The sequence below is a fragment of the Hypanus sabinus genome, chromosome 15, assembly GCF_030144855.1.
Source record: "Hypanus sabinus isolate sHypSab1 chromosome 15, sHypSab1.hap1, whole genome shotgun sequence".
NCBI lineage: Eukaryota > Metazoa > Chordata > Chondrichthyes > Myliobatiformes > Dasyatidae > Hypanus > Hypanus sabinus.
Genome location: NC_082720.1, coordinates 85,797,157 through 85,824,499, shown reverse-complemented (window position 1 = coordinate 85,824,499; position 27,343 = coordinate 85,797,157). Strand labels below are relative to the sequence as shown.

At 47.0% G+C, this 27,343-nt stretch overlaps 1 protein-coding gene across 1 annotated transcript in view; it reads right to left on the bottom strand.

Annotated features, from left to right (window-relative positions):
- apbb3 (amyloid beta (A4) precursor protein-binding, family B, member 3) overlaps positions 1-27,343 on the bottom strand; it is a 67,010-nt gene that overhangs the window by 25,197 nt on the left and 14,470 nt on the right. Inside the window, exons 2-6 of the mRNA XM_059990654.1 lie at positions 26,246-26,445; positions 19,968-20,059; positions 14,375-14,432; positions 5,582-5,728; positions 3,669-3,796 (exon numbers count right to left, since the gene is read on the bottom strand). Of these exons, the coding sequence (XP_059846637.1) occupies positions 3,669-3,796; positions 5,582-5,728; positions 14,375-14,432; positions 19,968-20,059; positions 26,246-26,445 (625 nt within the window). The remainder of the gene's footprint in view (positions 1-3,668; positions 3,797-5,581; positions 5,729-14,374; positions 14,433-19,967; positions 20,060-26,245; positions 26,446-27,343) is intronic.

Genomic DNA, 27,343 nt, shown 5'->3' with positions numbered 1-27,343 from the left:
TACAGTGTATTAATTGTTCTCTGGACTCCTGACCCCGTTATGACCTTACACCTTATTGTCTACCTGCACTGCACTTTATCACTGTAACTGTGACATTTCATTCTGCATTCTGTTATTGTTTTCCCTTGTTCTCCCTCGCTGCACCGTGTAATGATCTGATCTGTATGAACAGTGAGCAAGACAGGTTTCTCCACTGTATTTCGGCACGTGTGACAATAATAAACCAGTTGCAATTCCAAAGCTAGGGAGGACTTTGCCTGCGGGCTTATCCACCTCTTTTTGTGAGTTTTCCCATTCCTGGACCTTGGCGTTTCAATACCAGGCCGTGATGCAATCAATCAGGAGACCCTCCACTCTGCATCTATAGGAGTTTGCCAAAGTTTTAGATGACATTTTGAATGTTCACAAACGTCTAAAAAACGAGCGGTGCTCTCATGCTTCTTTGTGCTGGCTCTCACGGGCTGGTTGATATGATAACTCCAAGAAATTTAAAGTGACTGACCCTCTCCACCTCTGATCTCCTAATGAAGACTGTCTCCTGATTGGCCCGCTTCTTCCTCCTGTCGTCAATAATCATCTCTGGTTTTGCTGACGTTGAGTAAGGGGTTGTTCACATCCATCAATAAAAACTACACTGGCCCATGAAATTCCCTGCAGACAGCCGGAACTCACAGCTCAGAGCTGTTACGCTTTGAACAACAGGCTAATTAAAGAACTGCAGATTAAACCAGCCAAACCATGAAGCTAATTAAACCTCCACAGGTTGCAAATGGTTAGACTATTTAAAAATAGCTTTGCATTTATTTTATTGCTCTCTTAACCCAACTATTCCAATTCTTAATGTGCCCAAATTCTATCCCTGATATTTAGTCAGAGTGCTACAGCACAGAAACTGGGCCTTTGGCCCAGTTAGTCCATATCAAGCCGTTATTCTGCCTAGTCCCATCACCCCACACATGGACCATAGCCCTACATACCCCTCCCATCCATGTACCCTATGCTTGCAGCTCACTCTGCACTCTCAACACCCTCTGAGTGAAGGAGTTACCTCTAAGGTTCCGCTTAAGTATTTCACCCTTCACCCTTAACCTGTGACCTTAGTTTTACTCTCATTCAACCTCACTGGAAAAAACCTGTTTGCATTTACCCTATCTATACCCCTCATAATTTTGTATACCTCTATCAAATCTCCCCTCATCCTCCACGTTCCAGGGAATAACATCCTGTACCTCAGACCCTTGAGTCCCAGTGTCTTTCCTTAAATTCCTTGTAAAGGTTTAAACATTTGGTTTCAACATTAACTGGAAACCCAGAAATCCCATTCCAATGCAAAGTTTATCAGTCACTAGATCACAAAAAAGCAGGTGATTGTGCGACCCACAACATTTCAATTCAAAGCCAGAGAAAGGAAATAGAAAGTCAAAAATTCTACCTGTCCCTGTCTCCACGGCAGCACGAAGAAAAGGAAATAATTAAATAGAGAACGTCCAGTAAGCATTCCAATTCAAGGCATTGCTGAAGGGAAACAAGATATTCAGTTCACTGCAAGTAAACACTCTCAGCTAAAAATTCAGCTTATACACCAACTGTATAATGTTGGCGGAAGATTCCAGAGGCCCCAGGTTCCTCAGGCCTGCTGTTGTCTCAGAACCTCAGCCAATTCTCCCAACCTCTAACTCTGCTTGTGACCCAGACAGCAGAAAACACAGGCAGCTGCATAGATACAGAGAGGTGCCAGTAATATCACGAAGGATCCCACCCATCCTGCTCATGGACTGTTTGTCCCACTCCTGTCAGGGAGGAGGCTACGTTGTATCCACACCTCGACCACCAGACTCAAAAACAGTTCCTTTCCCCAAGCAGTGAGGCTGACCAGCACCTCCACCCACTAACCCACTCCTACACACCCCCAACCACCATTACTTTATCATTTCCTGTCAGTCACCTTACGTACAGACACTCCTGTGCCTAGTGTCACTTTATGGACATACGATCAATCTAGGTATATAAGCTATCCTATGTATTTATATTTTCTGTGTTGTTTTCCTTTTGTTGTGTTCTTTATCTTTTGTGATTTTTCTGAGCTGCATCAGATCCGGAATAACAATTATTTCATTCTCCTTCCACTTGTGTACTGGAAATGACATTAAACAGTCTTGAATCTTGAGTTGCCGAAGCCGTTCCCTGACATGATCTTCCCTGTTCCTCTTCCACCCACCTGATGACCCTCTCATATCTTTACAGATGCACCACAGTTCCTATCCATAGACGCTGCCTGACCTGCTGAATTCCTCCAGCACTTTACTCTGGGTTTTCAGCACCCGCAGAATCTTGTGTGTTTCCTATCGGGATGCATCCCGGCTCGGTACGGCAACGGCTCTGCCCGTGACCACAGGAAACTGCAGAGAGTTGTGGACACGTCACAGAAACCAGCCTCCCCTCCACGGACTCTGTCTACACTTCCCACCGTCTCAGTAAAGCAGCTGGCAGAATCAAAGACCCCACCCACCCAGACATTCTCTCAGCCCCCTCCTCCCATCTGGCAGATGATACAAAAGCCTGAAAGCACGTTCCACCAGGCTCAAGGACAGCTTCTACCCCACTGTTATCAGTGAGAGCACGTCCCACCAGGCCCAAGGACAGCTTCTACCCACTGTTATCAGTGAAAGCACATCCCACCAGGCCCAAGGACCGCTTCTACCCCACTGTTATCAGTGAAAGCACGTCCCACCAGGCCCAAGGACAGTTTCTACCCCACTATTATCAGTGAAAGCACGTCCCACCAGGCCCAAGGACAGCTTCTACCCCACTGTTATCAGTGAAAGCACGTACCACCAGGCCCAAGGACAGCTTCTACCCCACTGTTATCAGTGAAAGCACGTCCCACCAGGCCCAAGGACAGCTTCTACCCCACTGTTATCAATGAAAGCACGTCCCACCAGGCCCACGGATAGCTTCTACCCCATTGTTATCAGTGAAAGCACGTCCCACCAGGCCCAAGGACAGCTTCTACCCCACTGTTACCAGTGAAAGCACGTCCCACCAGGCCCACGGACAGCTTCTACCCCACTGTTATCAGTGAAAGCACGTCCCACCAGGCCCAAGGACAGCTTCTACTCCACTGTTATCAATGAGAGCACGTCCCACCAGGCCCAAGGACAACTTCTACCCCACTGTTATCAGTGAAAGCACGTCCCACCATGCCCGAGGACAGCTTCTACCCCACTGTTATCAGTATATTGAACAGAGCTCTTGTACAATAAGATGGATTCAGTTCTATTTATTCTATCCTGATCCCAAGGTATTTACTGTTGAGAGACACATCATGGAAGAGGCCCTTCCAGCCCAATCTCTTTGCTACAATGGTGCCCCTGCAATGTGTCTGCCTCCACTGACCTACTCTATAACTGTAGTTGTAGTATATAACTGTACTATAACTGTAGTGCCCTGTCCTGAATGCTGTTTGTACAATCTCAATCTACATGTTACATAGTGAAGTCAGTCCTGATGAAGGGTCTCGGCCAAAATGTCAAGTGTTTATTCATTTCCACAGCTGCTGCCTGACCTGCCGAGTTCCTGGAGCATTTTGTGTGTGTTGCTCTGCAGAACCTCGTGTCTTTCAATTGCTTTGGTCCGGACAGCAGAGAGATTCCGCACTGTAAACTGACCTGCCATGGTTACAGCCAACACCCCACACACGGATGTTGATTATGGGCTGGGAATGGATCAGACTGTGGTCGATGGGATCCACCAAGCTGAGAGTATCCTTCCTGAGGACCAACACCATGTCCTGACCCTGAGGGAAGAGAGGCAGAGTTCAACATTCCAGAAATGTCCAACCAAACCCAGAGCAGAGCACCCCACACAAATCCTGTACTCACAAATACCCCAAACCCAGAGCACCCCACACAAATCCTGTACTCACAAATACCCCAAACCCAGTGCACCCCACACAAATCCTGTACTCACAAATACCCCAAACCCAGTGCACCCCACACAAATCCAGTACTCACAAATACCCCAAACCCAGAGCAGAGCACCCCACACAAATCCTGTACTCACAAATACCCCAAACCCAGTGCACCCCACACAAATCCTGTACTCACAAATACCCCAAACCCAGTGCACCCCACACAAATCCTGTACTCACAAATACCCCAAACCCAGAGCAGCCCACACAAATCCTGTACTCAGCTCAAGAGCACAGAATAATGAGCATCACATGTGAAATGGCAATTTCACACTCCCACTTCCAGTCCGTCACAACTACGCTCAGGCAGGGTAAGGGTGACACGGTGCATGCACACTGATAGTATAATACTTTGCAGGGTTTAGACCCTGCTGTAAGGAGTTTGTCCATTCTCCCCTTGACTACATGGATTTCCTCCCACATTCCAAAGACATATGGGTAAGTCGGCTTACACCCAATCACATGGGTGTAATTGGGTGGTGTGGGCTCGTTGGGCTGCAGGGGCCTGTTTCCAGGCTGTATCTCTAGGTAAAGTTGGATTGCTTTAGCTGGAGTATCAGAGGCTGAGGGGAGACATGATGGAAGTTTATAACATTATAAAAGGAATTCAGAGGAATTCTACCACCTCCCCCCCCCCCCATCAATGTCAAATACCAGAGAACAGCAATTAACATGAGAGGGGAAGCTTTAAGGAGATTTACTAGACAACACACACAAATTGCTGGAGGAACTCAGCAAGTTAGGCAGCATCTGTGGAGAAGAATAAACAGTTGATGTTTCAGGCCGAGACCCTTCATCAGGACTGGTATGGAAGGGAGATGAGGCCAGGATTAGACGGTGGAGGGAGGGGAACGAGTACAAGCTGACAGGTGAAGCAAGGTGGGTGGGGGACAGGGATGAAGTGAGAAGCTAGGTGGTGATAGGTGCAAAAGATCAAGGGCTGGAGAAAAAGGAGAGTAGAGTGGACCATAGGAGAAAGGCAAGGAGTGGGGGACCCAGGGGAAGGTAGTAGACCACAAAACCATAGATATAGGAGCAAAATTAGGCCGTTGAGTCTGCTCCGCCATTTTATTCATGGCTGATCCACTTTTCCTCTCAGCCCCAATCTTCCACCTTCCCCCTGTACCCCTTCATGCCCTGACCAATCAATAATACAGCAACCTCTGCCTTAAATGTACATAACTTGGCCTCCAAAGCTGTATGTGGCAATGAATTCCACAGATTCACCACACGCTGGCTAGGGAAATTCCTCCTCATCTCCATTCTAAAAGGATGCTCCTCTATTTTGGAGCAAGAGAGGCCGAAGTGGGGAGCTGAAGACGGAAGGGGGTGGGGGAAAAAACAGCAGAAGTTGGAGAAATCAATGTTTGAGGCACATCACCTTTACAAGACAAGATATTTTTAGGTATAAACAAAGAGTGATCGGCGCCTGGAAGCGAGATGTAGACAGACACATGAACTGGCAGGGAATGGAGGGATGAAGGCCAGATACAGGCAGACGGTCAGCACAGGAACTGTGGGCTGAAGGGCCTGTTCCTCTCGTGCCTGATGTACTTCTCTAAGGGTTTCTGCTCATTCTAGTCACTAAGGGAGCATCACAGAGTGGCGCACCTCTCCCCAGGACAATCCCGTTTGCCTTTCCTCGGACTTGCTGTAGGACAGCTGTTGGATGCAGTTGTTCACGGCGATGCTGCTCTTCCCGGGAGTCAGGTCCTCCTCCGGAATCTCCACCCAGCCCAGAGACTGCACGGCAAAGCACTGGAAGGAAGCAGAGGAAAGAGCCGTCACATTAGACTAGAATCACGGGTCACACACTTTACTAAGGACATCCTGAACCAAATTCAGAGGTCGCTGAGCATATGTTCACGGTCTTCTGTTGTGGTAGCCCATTCACTTTGAGGTTCAACGTGTCATGCATTCAGAGATGCTCTTCTGCATGCCACTGTGGTAACGTCTGGTTATTTGAGTTAATGTCACCTTCCTGTCAGCTTGAACCATTCCGTCCATTCTCCTCTGACCTCTGTCATTACAAGACATTTTCACCCACAAAACTGGCGCTCAATGGATTTTTTTGGGGATTTTTGCACCATTCTCTATAAACTCTACAGACTGTTGCAGAGAAAACCCCAAGAGATCAGCAGTTTCTGAGATCCTCTTCTCCTCACCCACCTATCATCTGCTTCTGGATCCCCCAGCCCCGCCTTCCCTTTCTCCCATCGTCCACTCTCCTCTCCAGCCCTTTACCTTTTCAACCTGTCCCCTCCCAGCTTCTCACTTCCCCTCCCCACCACCGCCTGGCCTCACCTGTCACCCGCCAACTTGTCTTCCTTCCCCTCTCTCCAATTTCTTATTCTGGCATCTTCCCCCTTCCTTTCCAGTCCTGACTAAAGGTTTCAGCTCAAAATGGTGACTGTTTATTCCCCTCCATAGACACTGCCTGATCTGCAGAGTTCTTCCAGCATTTTGTGTGTGTAGCTCTGGGTGACAGGGTTCTCCCTCAGCTCCCTATTAAATCTCTTCCCCATCACCCTAAACTTGTGCCCTTGAATTCTTGATTTCCCCCCACCTTGGGAATAAGACTGTGTATTCACCCTTTCTGTTGGGCCACCATGGCCACTATCACAGCTTGGAGCATCAGAGTTCAGAGTTCAATTCCCATACTTTCTGTAAGGATCCTGTACATTCTCTCCGTGACCAAGTGGGTTTTCTCTGGGTGCTCCAGTTTCCTCCCACAGTCCAAAGACATACCGTTTAGTAGATTAATTGTAAATTATAAATTGTCCTGTGATTAGGCTAGAGTTGAATCGGTTGGCTGCTGGCAGTGTGGATCGAAGGGGCAGGAGGACCTGATCTGAGTGAGATAAATCTAAACCCCTCAGGATTTTGGACTCCTCCGATTCTTCAGTACTCTAATGAAAAAGTCCCAACCTCCTCATGGTTCCCATAATTCTCTCAAATCTCTCCAAAACCCCTGTGAGTAGTATACAATGTACAAAACTGTCTGTGTTGGCTTTGTAAACGACCTTTGCTTTATCCGCCCCAAAAGGCATGTGGCCCTAGTGGCCACCCGTATCAATGTGACTTCCCGCTCCCTTTCCAGCACGCCAGTCCATATGGCTCCGCGACTGCCGCAGCGAGGCCCATTTCAGATTGAAGGATCATCACCTCGAACTGAATGGGTAGCCTCCAACCTGATGGCATGAACATCGAGTTATTTAACTTCCGGTATTGACTCCCCACTCCCTTTCTCTCCTCTTCCATTCCCCATTCTAGTTACCATCTCAGCCCTTCTCTTCACCTCATCCACATATCGTGTCCCTCTAGTGTCCTTCACCTTTCCCTTTCTTCCATGATCCAATCTCCTCTCCAATCACATACAATCTCATTCAAACCTTTACCTCTTCCACCAATCACCTTCCAGCTAATCACTTCAGCTCCACCCACCTTCCCCCTCACCTGGTCTCACCTATCACCTCCCAGTGTCTCACTTCATCCCCCTCCCCCGCCCACCCACCTTCCCCCGCACCTGGTCTCACCTATCACCTCCCAGTGTCTCACTTCATCCCCCTCCCCACCCACCCACCTTCCCCCTCACCTGGTCTCACCCCTCACCTCCCAGTGTCTCACTTCATCCCCCTCCCCCACCCACCTTCCCCCTCACCTGGTCTCACCCCTCACCTCCCAGTGTCTCACTTCATCCCCCTCCCCAACCCACCCACCTTCCCCCTCATCTGGTCTCACCCCTCACCTCCCAGTGTCTCACTTCATCCCACTCGCCCACCCACCCACCTTCCCCCTCACCTGGTCTCGCCTATCACCTCCCAGTGTCTCACTTCATCCCCCTCGCCCACCCACCCACCTTCCCCTTCACCTGGTCTCACCTATCACCTCCCAGTGTCTCACTTCATTCCCCTCCCCACCCACCCACCTTCCCCCTCACCTGGTCTCACCTATCACCTCCCAGTGTCTCACTTCATCCCCTCCCCACCCACCCACCTTCCCCCTCACCTGGTCTCACCTATCACCTCCCAGTGTCTCACTTCATCCCAATCCCCCACCAACTTCACCCTCACCTGGTCTCACCCATCACCTCCCAGTGTCTCACTTCATCCCCCTCCCCCACCCACCTTCCCCTTCACCTGGTCTCACCTATCACCTCCCAGTGTCTCACTTCATCCCCCTCCCTCACCCACCCACCTTCCCCCTCACCTGGTCTCACCCATCACCTCCCAGTGTTTCACATCATCCCCCTCCCTCACCCACCCACCTTCCCCCTCACCTGGTCTCACCTATCACCTCCCAGTGTCTCACTTCATCCCCCTTCCCCCTCACCTGGTCTCACCTATCACCTCCCAGCGTCTCACTTCATCCCCCTCCCCCACCCACCCACCTTCCCCCTCACCTGGTCTCACCCCTCACCTCCCAGTTTGTATTTCTTTATCTCCCCCCACCCACACCTTCTTTTCTGGCTTCTGCTCCCTTCCTTTCAGTCCTGATGGAGGATCTCAGCCCAAATCATCGACGGATTATTCCTCCCCTTAGATGCTGCCTGTGCTGCTGAGTTAAACATAGAACGTAGAACAGACAGGCCCTTTGGCCCGCAATGTTGAGTTAGTCCAAGTTCAATCTAACCCTTCCCTCCAACATATCCTTCCATTCTTCTATCATCCATGTGCTTATCTAACAGTCCTTAAATATCCCCAATGTATCTGCCTCTGCCACCAACCCAACAGGGCATTTCACACACCCACCATTCCGATACTTTCCACCAATATCTGTAAAATTATGCCCTCTTGCATAAACCACTTCCACCCAGGGGAAAAAGTCTCTGGCTGTCCACTTAATCAATGCCTCATTGTCTTAAATGCCTCTATCAAGTCACCACTCATTCTCCTTCGCTCCAAAAACGAAAAGCCCCAGCTCGCTCATAGGATCCTCTGTCTTCACAAGACATACTCTCTAATCCAGGCAGCATCCTGGTGAATCTCCTCTGCCCCCTCTCTAATCCAGGCAGCATCTTGGTGAATCTCCTCTGCACCCTCTCTAATCCAGGCAGCATCCTGGTGAATCTCCTGTGCACCCTCTCTAATCCAGGCAGCATCCTGGTGAATCTCCTCTGCACCCTCTCTAATCCAGGCAGCATCCTGGTGAATCTCCTGTGCACCCTCTCTAATCCAGGCAGCATCCTGGTGAATCTCCTCTGCACCCTCTCTAATCCAGGCAGCATCCTGGTGAATCTCCTCTGCACCCTCTCTAATCCAGGCAGCATCCTGGTGAATCTCCTGTGCACCCTCTCTAATCCAGGCAGCATCCTGGTAAATCTCCTCTGCACCCTCTCTAATCCAGGCAGCATCCTGGTGAATCTCCTCTGCACCCACTCTAATCCAGGCAGCATCCTGGTAAATCCACTCTGCACCCTCTCTAATCCAGGCAGCATCCTGGTGAATCTCCTCTGCACCCTCTCTAATCCAGATAGCATCCTGGTGAATCTCCTCTGCACCCTCTCTAATCCAGGCATCATCCTGGTGAGTCTCCACTGCACCCTCTCTAATCCAGGCAGCATCCTGGTAAATCTCCTCTGCACCCTCTCTAATCCAGGCATCATCCTGGTGAATCTCCACTGCACCCTCTCTAATCCAGGCAGCATCCTGGTAAATCTCCTCTGCACCCTCTCTAATCCGGGCAGCATCCCGGTAAATCTCCTCTGCACCCTCTCTAATCCAGGCAGCATCCCGGTAAATCTCCTCTACACCCTCTCTAATCCAGGCAGCATCCCGGTAAATCTCCTCTACACCCTCTGTAATCTAGGCAGCATCCCGGTAAATGTCCACTGCACCCTCTCTAATCCAGGCAGCATCCTGGTGAATCTCCTCTGCACCCTCTCTAATCCAGGCAGCATCCTGGTGAATCTCCTCTGCACCCTCTCTAATCCAGGCAGCATCCTGGTGAACCTCCTCTGCACCCTCTCTAATCCAGGCAGCACCCTGGTGAATCTCCTCTGCACCCACTCTAATCCAGGCAGCATCCTGGTAAATCTCCTCTGCACTCTCTCTAATCCGGGCAGCATCCCGGTAAATCTCCTCTGCACCCTCTCAAATCCAGGCAGCATCCCGGTAAATTCCTCTACACCCTCTCTAATCCAGGCAGCATCCCAGTAAATCTCTTCTGCACCCTCTCTAATCCAGGCAGCATCCCGGTAAATCTCCTCTACACCCTCTCTAATCAGGCAGCATCTTGGTAAGTCTCCTCTGCACCCTCTCTAATCCAGGCAGCATCCTGGTGAATCTCCTCTGCACCCTCTCTAATCCAGGCAGCATCCTGGTAAATCCCCTCTGCACCCTCTCTAATCCAGGCAGCATCCTGGTAAATCTCCTCTGCACCCTCTCTAATCCAGGCAGCATCCCGGTAAATCTCCTCTACACCCTCTCTAATCCAGGCAGCATCCCGGTAAATCTCCTCTACACCCTCTCTAATCCAGGCAGCATCCCGGTAAATCTCCTCTACACCCTCTGTAATCTAGGCAGCATCCTGGTAAATGTCCACTGCACCCTCTCTAATCCAGGCAGCATCCTGGTGAATCTCCTCTGCACCCTCTCTAATCCAGGCAGCATCCTGGTGAATCTCCTCTGCACCCTCTCTAATCCAGGCAGCATCCTGGTGAATCTCCTCTGCACCCTCTCTAATCCAGGTAGCATTCTGGTGAATCTCCTCTGCACCCTCTCTAATCCAGGCAGCATCCTGGTAAATCCCCTCTGCACCCTCTCTAATCCAGGCAGCATCCTGGTAAATCTCCTCTGCACCCTCTCTAATCCAGGCAGCATCCCGGTAAATCTCCTCTACACCCTCTCTAATCCAGGCAGCATCCCGGTAAATCTCCTCTACACCCTCTCTAATCCAGGCAGCATCCCGGTAAATCTCCTCTACACCCTCTGTAATCTAGGCAGCATCCCGGTAAATGTCCACTGCACCCTCTCTAATCCAGGCAGCATCCTGGTGAATCTCCTCTGCACCCTCTCTAATCCAGGCAGCATCCTGGTAAATCTCCTCTGCACCCTCTCTAATCCAGGCAGCATCCTGGTGAATCTCCTCTGCACCCTCTCTAATCCAGGCAGCATCCTGGTAAATCTCCTCTGCACTCTCTCTAATCCAGGCAGCACCCTGGTGAATCTCCACTGCACCCTCTCTAATCCAGGCAGCATCCTGGTAAATCTACTCTGCACCCTCTCTAATCCGGGCAGCATCCCGGTAAATCTCCTCTGCACCCTCTCAAATCCAGGCAGCATCCCGGTAAATTCCTCTACACCCTCTCTAATCCAGGCAGCATCCCAGTAAATCTCTTCTGCACCCTCTCTAATCCAGGCAGCATCCCGGTAAATCTCCTCTACACCCTCTCTAATCAGGCAGCATCTTGGTAAGTCTCCTCTGCACCCTCTCTAATCCAGGCAGCATCCTGGTGAATCTCCTCTTCACCCTCTCTAATCCAGGCAGCATCCTGGTAAATCCCCTCTGCACCCTCTCTAATCCAGGCAACATCCTGGTAAATCTCCTCTGCACCCTCTCTAATCCAGGCATCATCCTGGTGAATCTCCACTGCACCCTCTCTAATCCAGGCAGCATCCTGGTAAATCTCCTCTGCACCCTCTCTAATCCAGGCAGCATCTTGGTAAGTCTCCTCTGCACCCTCTCTAATCCAGGCAGCATCCTGGTGAATCTCCACTGCACCCTCTCTAATCCAGGCAGCATCCCGGTAAATCTCCACTGCACCCTCTCTAATCCAGGCAGCATCCTGGTAAATCTCCTCTGCACCCTCTCTAATCCAGGCATCATCCTGGTGAATCTCCACTGCACCCTCTCTAATCCAGGCTGCATCCTGGTAAATCTCCTCTGCACCCTCTCTAATCCAGGCAGCATCCTGGTAAATCTCCTCTGCACCCTCTCTAATCCAGGCAGCATCCTGGTAAATCTCCTCTGCACCCTCTCTAATCCAGGCAGCATCCTGGTGAATCTCCTCTGCACCCTCTCTAATCCAGGCAGCATCTTGGTAAATCTCCTCTGCACCCTCTCTAATCCAGGCAGCATCCTGGTGAATCTCCTCTGCACCCTCTCTAATCCAGGCAGCATCCTGGTAAATCTCCTCTGCACCCTCTCTAATCCAGGCAGCATCCTGGTGAATCTCCTCTGCACCCTCTCTAATCCAGGCAGCATCCTGGTAAATCTCCTCTGCACCCTCTCTAATCCAGGCATCATCCTGGTGAATCTCCACTGCACCCTCTCTAATCCAGGCAGCATCCTGGTAAATCTCCTCTGCACCCTCTCTAATCCAGGCAGCATCCTATTAAATCTCCTCTGCCCCCTCTCTAATCCAGGCAGCATCCTGGTAAATCTCCTCTGCACCCTCTCTAATCCAGGCAGCATCCTGTTAAATCTCCTCTGCCCCCTCTCTAATCCAGGCAGCATCCTGGTGAATCTCCTCTGCACCCTCTCTAATCCAGGCAGCATCCTGTTAAATCTCCTCTGCCCCCTCTCTAATCCAGACAGCATCCTGGTGAATCTCCTCTGCACCCTCTCTAATGCAGGCAGCATCCTGGTGAATCTCCTCTGCCCCCTCTCTAAACCAGGCAGCATCTTGGTAAATCTCCTCTGCACCCTCTCTAATCCAGGCAGCATCCTGTTAAATCTCCTCTGCCCCCTCTCTAATCCAGGCAGCATCCTGGTGAATCTCCTCTGCACCCTCTCTAATCCAGGCAGCATCCTGGTGAATCTCCTCTGCCCCCTCTCTAAACCAGGCAGCATCTTGGTAAATCTCCTCTGCACCCTCTCTAATCCAGGCAGCATCTTGGTAAATCTCCTCTGCACCCTCTCGAAAGCTTCCACTTCCTTCCTGTAATGTGTCAATCAGAACTGAACACAATGCTCCAAGTGTGGTCTAACCAGGGTTTTACGGAGCTAAAAGGTTACCTCATGGCTCCTGAACTCAATCCCCCCAATAATGAAGGCCAGCACACCATACACCTCCTTAACCATCCTATCAAACTGCACTGCATCAATGAGGGATCTATAAATGTGGACCCCAGGTCCCTCTGTCCCTCCCCACTGCTAAGAACCCTGTCATTAACCCTGTACTCTGCCTTCGAGTTCCACCTTCCAAAGTGAATCACTTCACACTTTTCAGTTCAAATTTATTGTCATTCAACCGTCCACATGTACACTGCCAAACGAAACAATGTTCCTCTAGAGCAGGATGGACAACAGAGTCCATATAACTCACACACACAAGACACTAAGCATTACTACCACAAATAAATTAACAAATAATAAGGTGCATATAAAGACTTAATAAAGTACTGGTGAGGTCTCACTTGAAGCATTTGTGAGCAGTTTTGGGCCCTTATCTTAGAAAGGATGTGCTGAAACTGGAGAGGGTTCAAAGGAGGTTCACGAAAATGATTCCCGGATTGAATAGCTTGTCATATTAACGAGCGTTTGATGGCTCTGGGTCTGAATTCAGAAGAATGAGGGGTGACCTCATTGAAATCTATCGAATGATGAAAGGCCTAATAGAGTGGATGTGGGGAGGATGTTTCCTATGGTGGGAGAGTCCAAGACCAGAGGACACAGCCTCAGAATAGAGGGATGTCCATTTAGAATGGAAGTGAGGAGGAACTTCTTTAGCCAGAGAGTGGTGAATCTGTGGAATTCTTTGTCACAGGCAGCAATGGAGGCCAAGTATGTATATTTAAGGCAGAGGTTGATAGATTCTTGATTGGTCAGGGGAGAAGGCAGGAGATTGGGGCTTAGAGAAAAATTGGATCAGCCATAATGAAATGGCAGAGCAGACTTGATGGGCCAATTGGCCTAATTCTGCTCCTATATCTTATGGTCTCATACAAGTTAAGAGGTAAGCAGTATAATGCTACTGGCACTTCACAGATGATGAGACCTGGGTGGTGGCAGGGAGTTCAGTGATCTCATGGCCTGGGGGCGGAATCTGTTTCCCATCCTAACAGTCCGTGTCCTAAAGCTGTGGTGCCTCCTGCCTGATGGTAAGGGGTGAAAGAGATTGTTGGATGGTTGGGAGGCATATGCTAAGAGCCCTGCGATCGCTGCTCCCCAGGTAAATATCTCCAGTGGGCGGAAGAGAGACTCCACTGATCCTCATGGCAGTCCTCACCATCCTTTGCAGGGACTTGCAGTCAGATGCCTGACGAATTCTGTACCAGACAGTGATGCAGCTGTCAGGACTCTCCCGGTGGTGCCTCTGTGAGAACTGGTTAGAATGGTGCTTATGTGTCTTTCTGGGGAGAGCAAGAGGGGGACAGTAGTACTGGAGTGACGCTGCTTTGGTCAAACTGATACCCTGTCACTGTTTCCGAGACACACAAACAAGGCAGAAGTTGTCTGTACCTTTGACTCTGAGCTTCTCTGAAGATCAAAGTTGCCGTCTTGCCAAGGTACCTCATCCCTGTAAAAGAGGACATCAGATGAAAACGTATTGTTAACTTTTTAAAATTTCATTTAGAGTTACAGCATGGTAACAGGGCCTGCACAGAAAGACAGATGACAAACCATAAGACATTGGAGCAGAATAAGGCCATTCAGTCCATCAGATCTTCTCTGTCATTCCATCATGGCTGATTTATTATCCCTCTGAACCCCACTCCCCATAACATCTGATGCCCTGACTAATCAAGAGCCTATCAACCTCTGCTTGAAATATATCCAATGTCTTGGCCTCCGCAGCCATCTGCGGAAATGAATTCCTTTTGGCTCCTCCATTCTTTTTTTTCACTACAAAAAAAAAACCCAAGAACAAAATAGGAAATTAATACAGTGCAAGATAAACATACAATGGTAATATAATACCGAATATAATAATTGAAAAAGCACCCAAATTGAAGTCGTGTAAAGTTAGTGTCCACCCCCACCCTCGCAAGAAATAAAAACTCCAGACCAACCAGAGCAAAATGTAGGAAATATAAATCAGAACATTCAAACCCCCAAAACTGTAAATACAATTAAGAACAGAAGATAATAATGCCTACTACCAAAAAAAAAGCTGAAAGCAAGGGACTGAAAAAGAAACTTAGTCAAAAGGAAAGTTATGAAAATACTCTGTAAAAGGTCCCCAGACTTTAAGAAACTTTATGTCCAAATTAAGAATTGAGTAATGAATTTTTTCAAGATCTAAACAGGACATAATATTGTTAAGCCATTGAGCGTGCGTGGATGGGGCAACTAAGAAGAATTAGACGTCTAGCCAGGAGAGAAGCAAAAGATAATATTCGACGTTTAGTCAAACTCAAACGTATATCTGTCTCAGCCAAGAAACCAAACAGAGCAATTAAAGGGTTAGGTTCTAAATGGTGATTCAGAATACAGGATAAAGTTAAGAAAACATCCCTCCAAAATTTCTCTAGACTAGGACAGGTCCAGTACATATGAATGAGAGAAGCCTCGCCACTTTTGCATTTATCACAAAGAGGACTAATATTAGGATAAAATCGAGATAATTTAGATTTGGACTTATGAGCCCTATGAACAATCTTAAACTGTAAAAGACAGTGGCGAGCACAAAGAGAAGTTGAGTTAACCAACTTGACAATCGAGTCCCAAACCTAATCAGATAAAGGGATATTTAAGTCATGTTCCCAAGCCATTCTGATTTTATCCAAAGGGGCGCACCGTAAGGATACTAATTTATCATGAATAAAAGATATTAAACCTTTACACAATGGATTAATAGAAAGAAACAAGTCCATAGCATTTTTCTCGGGGATCTCAGGGAAGTTGGGTAATAAAGGATTAATGAAGTGTCTAATTTGGAGATATCTGAAGAAATGGGCATTAGGTAGATTAAACTTTGCAGAGAACTGTTGAAAAGGTGCAAAGCGATTATCAATGAAAAGATCTTCAAAATACCTAATGCCCTTTCTATACCAATCATAAAATGTTGAATCATGCATAGAAGGTAGAAAAAGATGATTATGTAAAATAGGACTAGAAAGAGAAAAACCATAGAAACCATAAAATTTCCTCAACTGGGCCCATATTCGCAGAGTATGTCTAACTGGGATTGCTGAGAATTAGTCAAAACAGAGGCGGTAGGACATAGATATAGTAATTTGATCCAAGAGATAAAACTTTGACCAGGAAAATTTAGAGACAAAGTGACTGGGGCATGATCAGAGATCAGTATACTCAGATAGTCACAAGAATGAACAAATGACTAAGTTGATTATCAATTAAGAAATAGTCAATTCTAGTAAAGGTAAGAAAGAAAAGAGAGAATAGCTAAAGCAGATTTAGTAGGTAATCTAGTAACAGGGGATGATCGATCCAAAGTTGGGTCTAACCAGCAGTTAAAGTTGCCACCAATATAAGAGAATATAGGTTCAGATCTGGTAATGAGGAAAAAAAGCGTTCAAAAAAATTAACATCGTCAGAATTGGGAGCATACAGGTTAGCTAATACTACCTTAGTATTATATAATTTGCCAGAAACAATAATAAAACGGCCATTTGTGTCAGATATCTTACTATGGAGTTCAAAAGGAACATTTGAGTTGATAAGAATGGAAACCCCCCCCCCCCCCCTAGCTTTGGCCGGGAAGGATGAATGAAAACGTTGACCCACCCACTTTGACATAAGCTGAGAATTATCGAAACTACGAATATGAGTTTCTTGGAGGAAGGCAATGTCAGCTTTAAGTTGCTTAATATGGGAGAAGACTTTTCTTCCTTTAACAGGATGATTCAATCCCTTTACATTCCAGCTCACAAATTTCAATGGACTAACCATTATCAATTGTTAAGACCTAAAAGGCAGTAGGCATATATAAGATCAAACATCGCAATAACAGTTTGGAAGCAGAAATATAAACATAAATCAATAAAATCAGGACATAGACATGACCTGGATAACAAGGAAAAACAAAAAAAACAGTAGATAGTGTTGGTACTGGAGAATCCACCCCACCCTCACAACCCAAAACTAGATGGCTGCCCTAAAAAGCAGCGAGCTCTACAGAAAATAGGACACCCCAAAAACCAGCTTCCAGTTCCGTAACATTGACATAAGCTCTGTGTAAATAATATAGCAGATACTAATTTATGCACTACAAATCAAATCAAAATTACAAATAGGAACAACTTCATCAGAAAGAACATAAAACTTACTACAAAATAATAATCAAGAACTAATCTACCCACGAGAAACTATGAAAAATTGGAAAAGAAAGGGTAAAAGGGGAAAAAAGGGGGAAATTCTATATTTAAAGAGAGTACATATCAGCTGTTTTAAAAAAAGGCAGGTCTTATACAGTAAATTGACAGGGAGACCTTCAATAAAAAACTCTAAGCCTCCCAAATAACTTAAGACCAGTTGTAGTTCTCTACAGTTAAAGTTATTCAAAAGTAAACTAAATTACACAAATGAAATCTAAGTCCACAGGAAAATATTAATTTAAATCATCTATTTAAGAAAATCACACCAAGTCCAAGGAGAGACCAACTAAAACCCTTAGGTTCTCAGTAGTTAAGGACTAAATTATTCAAATAGAGTCTGAGTTTGCAAAAAAGACTTTAATTCAAGAAATACTCATCAGCCATTTTCGAAAGTCAAACCGGGTCCAAAGAAGTCAAGATGGCTGGAAGATTTCCAACAAACATCTCAGTCTCTCTAACTGACTTTAACCACTTATATTCTCCAGTAGTAAGCATAATTTGAAGATTGGCAGGATTGCGAAGGGAAGGTTTGAATCCACGATTAAAGAGCTCTTTCATAACGCCTTTGAACTCGGCACGCCTCTTCAGAACCTGGGGAGCATAGTCTTCCATGATACGAATGGTATTATTTCGGAAAGTCAGCGAGCCTCTTCAGCGTGCCTCCATAATCAAACAGTTTTTCTCCTGATAACGATGGAAACACAGGATAACTGGTCATGCTCTAGAACCCAAAACAGCTCGAGGGACATAAATTCTGTGAACTCCTTCTAGCTCAGGTGGAGTTGGGAGAAATTCTTTCCCAAAAATCTCACAGAGAAAAGAAGAGAAAAATTCAATGGGGGAACCTGTTTCAGTGGCCTCTGGCAAACCGAGAATTCGCAGATTGCAGCGCCTGCTCCGTTTTTCGAGATCCGCCATTTTGGAAATAAGTTTGCTGTTTTGCTCCGTTAATTTGGAACAGAGAGTTTCCAAATGCTGAACGCGGTATTTTAAATTTTCAGAGGTTAGGTCGATGTGAGATAAATGTTCGGCTTGATCATCCATTCTGGCGTTAATCTGATCCAATTTTGACTCCAGCTGACTGATAGAGGCTGTAAATTCAGTCTTGATATCAGTTAAAATGTATTGTCGATTCTGTTCCAGGATAGAGAGAATCTCGGCGAAGACGTGGGAGTTTCTTTTTTCCCGGATTTAGAATTTTTTGCAGCCATTGTAAGATAGATGTGTTCGCAGGCAGATAAGAAAAAACAGATAGAATAACGAACTAAGGTTTAAAAAGGGAGACACATAGTGCGAAGGTAAGAAATGTAACTGAGCAAAAGTTTGAAGCGACTAAACAATCGCCATCTTACCGGAAGTCTGGCTCCTCCATTCTAAAGGGACATCCTTGTATTCTGAGATGGTACCCCCTCTGGACCTAGACTACCCCACTTTAGGAAATGACCTCTCCACGTCCATGGTATCCAGGCCTTTCAATATTCAGTAGGTTTCAATTGAGATTCCCCCTCATTCTTCTAAACTCCAGCAAGTACAGCCCACCGACATCAAACACTCCTCAATCCTGGGATCATGCATATGAACCTCCCTCTATTTTGAGGCTGTGCCCTCTGATTCTAGGCTCCCCCACCATAGGAAATACCCTCTCCACATCCACTCTACCCAAGCATTTCAATATTCAGTAAGATTCAATAAGAATCCCCTCATTCTTCTAAACTCCAGAGACATCAAATGCTCCTTAATCCCGGGATCATTCATATGAACCTCTTTCTTTTCTGAGATTGTGCCCTCTGGTCCTGGATTCCCCCACTATAGGAAACATCCTCCCCACATCCACTCTATCTGTGCCCTCTGGTCCTGGATTCCCCCACTATCGGAAACATCCTCCCCACATCCACTCTATCTGTGCCCTCTGGTCCTGGATTCCCCCACTATTGGAAACATCCTCCCCACATCCACTCTATCTGTGTCCTCTGGTCCTGGATTCCCCACTATCGGAAACATCCTCCCCACATCCACTCTATCTGTGTCCTCTGGTCCTGGATTCCCCACTATCGGAAACATCCTCTCCACATCTGCTCTATCTGTGCCCTCTGGTCCTGGATTCCCCCACTATAGGAAACATCCTCTCCACATCTGCTCTATCTGTGCCCTCTGGTCCTGGATTCCCCCACTATCGGAAACATCCTCCCCACATCCACTCTATCTGTGTCCTCTGGTCCTAGACTCCCCACTATAGGAAACATCCTCCCCACATCCACTCTATCTGTGTCCTCTGGTCCTAGACTCCCCACTATAGGAAACATCCTCTCCACATCCACTCTATCTGTGTCCTCTGGTCCTAGACTCCCCCACTATAAGAAACATCCTCTCCACATCCACTCTATCTGTGTCCTCTGGTCCTAGACTCCCCACTATAGGAAACATCCTCTTCACATCCACTCTATCTGTGTCCTCTGTTCCTAGACTCCCCCACTATCGGAAACATCCTCTCCACATCCACTCTATCTGTGGTCCTAGACTCCCCCACTATAGGAAACATCCTCTCCACATCCACTCTATCTGTGCCCTCTGGTCCTGGATTCCCCCACTACAGGAAACATCCTCTCCACATCCACTCTATCTAAATGCAGCCATATGCCCAGCTTTCCCAGAGGTCTGACAGGCTCACAGGAGGCATAGCTACATTACAGGAGACACGGTCAGTCTCTTTGAGTCAACATGCAGCCGATGCAGCTGGGAGCCCAAACAGCGGCTGAGAAGGAGGGAGGCCTCACCTGAGATGAAGTGAAGAAGATTCTGGCAGGTTGCTCTCGAACTTCCCACCTCTGGTTGTGCGATGAACAGCGACGGGACCCAGATCAGCAGCCTGTGACAGTGAACAAGGTGGAGATCAGAGTCAAAGAGCAGGAAAACAGGCCCTTTGGCCCAACTCAACCATTCCAGCCAATGTGCCTATCTCAGCCTGTCTCATATCCCTCTAAAGCTTTCCTGTTCCTGTACAGTACTGTGCAAAAGTCTTAGGCACATATATATAGCTAGACTGCTCAAGGCTTTTGCACAGTACTGTAGTAATTTTATGTATTGCAATGAATTGCTGCAAGTTTCATGGTATATGTGAGTAATAATAAACCTGATTCTGATATGGGTATCTACAGTGGACTGAAAGTGGGAAGGGAACAGGGAGAGGGGAATCATGGTTGGGAAAAGGGGAAGGGAGGGGGTGGGAAGCACCAAAGAAACATTCTGCAATGATCAATAATCAAATGGCCTTGCCTGGTGTCTCAGGGCTGAGTGTGTCTGCACCCACACCACTCCCACCCCTGGCACTCCTTCTCTGCCACCTGTCCCACACCCCTCCTGAGGTGCTCCACCCTCACCATTCCCAACATCCTTTACTTCTGCCAGATTTACAAACTCACTCTTAACTCCATGTTGACAAATACAGTACTGTGCCTCCCAGCTGTGCATACGTGCCTGGACATTTGCACAGTACTGTACCTATCAGACTCTGAGACACAGGAGCAGAACTAGATCGTTCAGTCCACCATTCCATCATGGCTGCTTCCTTATCCCTCCCAACCCCACTTCTCCTAGTGACCTTTGACACCCTGACTACTCAAGAAGCTGTCCAAATGTCTCTAATGCTGTAATTGTACCCACCTCTATCATTTCCTCTGGCAAATTATTCCATCTACCCACCACCCGCTGTGTGAAAAGAATCCCTTTGAATCTTTCCCCTCTGTTTCTGGTATTTGGGTGTTTGTACAGGAGCCTGAAGGACAAACACTAAATATTTTAGGAACAGCTTCTTCCCCTCTGACATCATATTTCTTAAACGTCCATGATCACTACCTCATTATTCATCTTTTGAATTATTTATTTCTCTTTTAAATAAATAAATTCACAGCACATTAGCGTAGCAGTTAGCATAACGTACCTATCTGAGAGGGAACTATCTAAGATAGACTGGGACTGTTTAACCTGGAATGGAGGAGGATGAGGGATGACTTTATTGAGGTTTATATATTAATAAGGTACAGAGGGTGACCAGAAACTAGACTAGAAAGCAGAAGTTACAGTGAGGAGGACAAGATTTAAAGGGGACCTGGAGGATAGTTTTCTCAACCCAGAAGCAGTTCAGTACCGTAATGGCAAGCGTAATGCTTCACAGTACCAGCTGCCGGGTTCAATTCCTGCCGCTGTCTGTAAGGAGTTTGTACACTCTCCCCGTGACCGCGTGGATTTCCTCTGGGTGCTCCGGTTTCCTCCCACAGTCAGAAGACGTACCGGTGAGGGTTAGTAAACTGAGGACATGCTGTGTTGGCCATGGAAGGATGGTGACACCCTGTTGGTCGTTGACGCAAATGACACATTTCACTGTTTGTTTGGAGGTACACGTGACAAATAAAGCCAATCTCTAGACTCCTCTACGGTGGGGAGATAGACTGTGGTCATTCGCCTTATCCATGCTCCTAACAATTTTATGAACTTCTATAAGGTCATTCCTCAGCCAACCTCACTGCAGGGTAAACCACCCTGCTGTCCAGTCTCTCTCTGCAAGCCAAGCCCTCCAGCATCAGTAAGCAGCCTGGGGTGTCACAGTGGAGCGGGGACAGATTACAGACTGTAAGTTACAGCAGAGATTGGGAGTTAAGTGGCAAAATCAACAAAACAAACTTTGTTACTGGAAATCCAAAACAGAAATGGAAGATGGTGAACATACTGAACGGGTCAGAATCTGAAGTGAAGCTTGATAGTCAGGACGTGAGAGGTTATCGAGAGAAGGTAAGCTGGTATATTTCTGTTGCAGGCACTGAGATGAGTTTGTGATTGGTAAGGGGGGGGTAAAGGATTTTGAGAAAATGGGGTTGAGAGAAAAAATATCAACCATGATTGAATCACAGAGCTAACTGAATGGTCTGAATGGCCTTTCTGTTCCTGTATCTTGTGGTCAGGCCGTAGACATCTAAAATAAAAATGTAACCTTTCCTCGTAAGATATGGTCTCTCATCTACCAGAGACTGCTGGGGTGATTGGGTGAGGTTGGGCTTTTCTCTTTGGAGTGAAGGAGGATGACAGGTGACTTGATAGAGGTGTACAAGATGATGAGCGGCAGAGATTGAGTGGACAGCCAGAGACTTTTCACCAGTGGGGAAGCAGCTTGTAGGAGGGGACATAATCTTGAGGTAACTGGAGGAAAGTATTGGGGAGACGTCAGAGATACGTTGTTTTTTTTTACACACAGAGGGTGGTGGGTGCGTGGAAAGCACTGCCTGGGATGGTGATAGAGGCAGATACATTAGGGACACTAAAGAGACTCTTAGGTAGTCACATGGATGATAGAAAAATGGAGGACCAAGTGGGAGGGAGGGGTTAGATTGATCTTAGAGTAGGTTGAAAGGTTGGCACATCATTGTGGGCCGAAGGGCCTGTACTGTGCCCAGGTGCTCCAGTTTTCTCCCACAGTCCAAAGAAGTACTGAATAGTAGCTTATTTGTTTTTTTGTGAACTGTCCTGTGACCTGGGTGCTGGGTGGCCTGTCTCGCTAGGCCTGTTCTGCACCGTATCTCCAGATAAAAAATAAACTAAGATAAAACTATGGGAAGACATGGTGTGATTTGTTGGTCACCAGTTAGGAGATTACACAGGGAAGCAGCCAGCTTCATTGTTAGATCAGGTCAAAATGGGAAAAGATTTCTGAAAGCACTCCAGTTATGTTCTTTAAACCAATATAGATGTTCCAGTCGATCCTCAACAATTTTAAATTATACACCATCGACAGTATCCTCTCTGGGTAATTGACCCTCAACAACTTTAAATGGTCCACCATTGACAGTATCCTATCTGGATGCATCACAGATTGGTACGGCAACATGAATGGCTCTCCACACGGCTTTAGACCACCTTGACAACACAAAACACCTACGTCAGGATGCTGTTCATCAACTATCGTTCAGTATTTAATACCATCATTCCCACAATCCTGATTGAGAAGTTACAGAACCTGGGCCTCTGTACCCCCCTCTGCAATTGGATCTTCAACTTCCTAACCGGAAACCATAATCTGTGCAGATTGGTGATACCATCTCCTCCTCACTGACAATCAACACTGGCGCACCTCAGGGGTGTGTGCTTAGCCCACTGCTCTACTCTCTATATACCCATGACTGTGTGGCTAGGCATAGCTCAAATACCATCTATAAATCTGCTGATGATTCAACATTGTTAGTAGAATCTCAGATGGTGACGACAGGGCGTACAGGAGTGAGATATGCCAACTAGTGGAATGGTGTCGCAGCAACAACCTGGCACTCAGCGTCAGTAAGACGAAAGAGCTGGTTGTGGACTTCAGGAAGGGTAAGGCGAATGAACACATACCAATCCTCATAGAGGGATCAGAAGTGGAGAGAGTGAGCAGCTTCAAGTTCCTGGGTGTCAAGATCTCTGAGGATCTAACCTGGTCCCAACACATCGATACAGTTATAAAGAAGGCATGACACTGACTATACTTTATTAGCAGTTTGAAGAGATTTAGTATGTCAACAAAGAAACTCAAAAACTTCAATAGATGTACTGTGAAGTGCCTTCTGACAGGCTGCATCACCGTTTGCTTTGGGGGCGGGGGGGCTGCTGCACAGGACCAAAAGAAGCTGCAGAGGGTTGTAAATCTAGTCGGCTCCATCTTGGGTACTAGCCTACAAAGTACTCAGAGCATCTTCAGGGAGCAGTGTCTCTTGAAAGGCAGCGTCCATTATTAAAGACCTCCAGCACCCAGGGCATGCCCTTTTCTCACTGTTACCATCAGATAGGAGGTACAGAAGCCTGAAGGCACACACTCAGTGATTCAGGAACAGCTTCTTCCCCTCTGCCATCTGATTCCTAAATGGACATTGAACCCATGAACACTACCTCACTTCTTTATTATATATTATTTTTGTTTTTGCATTATTGTTGATCAATTCAATATACGTAGACTGTAATCGATTTATTTATTTATTTATTATTTTTCTTCTGCTATATCACGCATCGCATTGATCTGCTGCTGCTCAGTTAACAAATTTCACAACACATGCCGATGATAATAAACCTGATTCTGATTCTGACCAAAAGAAACTGCAGAGAGTTGTGGAGAGTTGTCCCTTAGTACAGTAAAATGGATTCTTGACATCACAATCTACCTTGTTTTGACCTTGGACCTTATTGCCAACTTGCACTGCACGTTCTCTATAATTGTAACACTTTATTCTGCCTTCTGCTACTGTTTCCCTTGTCCTATCTCAATGTACTGATCTCCATGAGAGCTCTGTGCACACTCGCTTTTATCTCCTGCTGCCTGAGGAAAGCAGCCAAGGTAACTAGAGATCCCTCCCACTCCAGTCATTCTCTCCTGTCCTTCCTCCCAGCAAGCTACAAGATCTTGTGAACATGCTCTACCAGGCTCCGGGACATCTTCTATCTCACTGCTGTCAAGCTCCTGTGAACGGACCTCCCATACACTAAAAGATGAACCCTTCATCTCCCAATCTGCCTGACTATGACTATTGCACTTTATGTGTCTGCCTACACTGCACTTTCTCTGTAAAGCCCTCCACTGTTCGGAGTTGACCATTGATGTTGCATCCTAGCTGTCATTCACAAGCCAGTATGCAAGCTAGGGCTGTATGACATGGGTTTTACTCCCAAAGCCTTCCCCATGAGTGGGTATAGCCACAAGGCAGCAGAGGTTTGAGATCAGTTTTCCTGCATAAGAAATAGGAGCAGGAGTCGGCCATCCGGCCTGTTGAGCCTACTCACCATTCAATAAGATCATGGCTGATCTGGCCATGGACTCATCTCCACCTACATGACTTTTCCCCATAACCCTCAATTCCCCTACTGTGCAAAAATCTATCCAACCTTGTCTTAAATATATGTTTCTGAGGTAGCCTCCACTACTTCATTGGGCAGAGAATTCCACAGATTCACCACTCTCTGGGAAAAGCAATTTCTCATCATCTCTGTTCTAAATCTACTCTCCTGAATCTTGAGACTATGTCCCCTAGTTCCAGTCTCACCTACCAGTGGAAATGACTTTCCTGCCCCTATCTTATCTTATATGTTTCTGTAAGATCTCCTCTCAATTCATCCGAAGTTCCTTCTCCTAGGTGAGCTGCCAACCACAGCTGACGAGCTCCATCTGCCCAAAGTGACTGGTTTTAAGACACCAGTAACCTCCCTTTGCCCCTTCTCCTGTCAGTAGAAGCATTTCTGCCCGGTTTAGTAGCTAATCCAGATGTGAGGGCCAGGAGCTAGACGTGGTCATCAGAGGCTCTTGGAGACTTTCTCTGTAACTGTAACATTGTATTCTACATTCTATTTCTTTATACTATCCAGTTATACAAACATATAGAATTATCCATATGGACAACATGCAAAACACAGTTTTTCACTGTATTTTGGTACTTTTGAAAATAATAAACCAATTTATCAGATCAACACACACAAAGCGCTGGAGGAACTCAGCAAGTCAGGCAGCATCTATAGAAATGAATAAACAGTCCACATTTCAGACCAAGACCCTTCATCAGGAATGGAAAGGAAGGGAGATGCCAGAATAAGAAGGTGGGGGGAGGGGTAGTGGGATATGTTCAAGCTGACAAGTGATAGGTGAAACCAGGTGAGTGGGGGGGGGGGGAATGGGAAGTGAGGTGATAGGTGGAAGAGGTAAGGAGCTGAAGAAGAAGGAATCTGATAGGAGAGCAGGGTGGACCATAGGAAAAAAGGGAAGGAGGGGCACCAGGGGGAGGTGATGGGCAGATGGGGAGAAGAGGTATGGGGAGGGGAACAGAGTGGGGGAATGAAGAAGAAGGAAGGGGGAGGGAGAAACAAAAGATGGAGAAATCAATGTTCATGCCATCAGATTGGAGGGTACTGAGATGAAACATAAGGTGTTGCTCCTCCAACCTGAAAATGGCCTTAGATTTCTACCATTCACCTACTCATGAACAAAGCCCTCACATACTTCACTCCAAACACGCATGGCTGTCGGCACTGTCTCTCACTGCCCTCTCACCTCATTCCCCAGGGCAGGCAGCACCACGGGCGGAAGTTTGCCAGAGGCCAGGCCAACATCCGGACCACAGGCTGGGTGCTGCCACTGGGTAGTGCCCGTTGGCACATGCCAATAGTAGGTCCCACTGGAGTCTCGGATGGTTCTCCAGCCCGGAGGCAGGTCATGGTCCATCTCCAGGGACTGGTCATTCCACAAGTTGTCTAGAAACACAACATCAGGGTACGAGTTATTGGATATCTATAAGACCTGGTACAAGTTTATAAAGTTCAAAGTAAATTTATTATCAAAGTGGATGTATGTCACCATACACAATCTTGAGAGTCATTTTCTTGCAGACGTTCACAATGAAAACAAGAAACAGGATAGAATCAATGAAAGACCACGCTCAGTAAGATGGACAAACAACTAAAGTGCAAAAGACAACAAACTGTGCAAATACAGAAAGAAAAGAAAAATAAATAAAAAAGAAATATACAAGTTGTTAAAAGTGATTCCATAGGTTGTGTTATCAGTGCAGTGTTGGGGTGAGTGAAGTTACCCTCTCTCGATCAGGAACCTGATGGGTGAGGGGTAACGGTTGTCCCTGAACTTGGTGATGTGAGTGCTGAGGCTCCTGTACCTCCTTCCTGATGGTAGGTGCGGGAAGAGAACATGTCCTGGGTGGTAGGGGTCCTGGATGATGGATGCTGCTTCTGTGTGACAGTGCTCTGAGTAGATGTGCTCAACGGTGGGGAGGGCTTTACCTCATGAGACATAGATAGGGGAGGCAGCCAGTGTCTTGTCCCAGGATAGGTACGTCAGGCCACTCAAAGTAACTGCACAAATTGATTGGATGGTTAAGAAGGTCTATGGTTTGTTGGCTTTCATTAGTCAGCAACTGAGCTCAAGAGCCATGAGATAATGTTGCAGCTCCACAAAACCCTGGGTTGACCACACTTGGTGTATTGTGTTAATTTGGTTGCCTCATTATGGGAAGGATGTGGAAACTTTAGAGAGGGTGCAGAGGAGACTCGCAAGGACGCTGTCTGGATTAGAGAGCATGTCTTATGAGGGAAGGTTTTGCTCTTTAGAGAGAAGGAGAATGAGAGGTGACTTGAT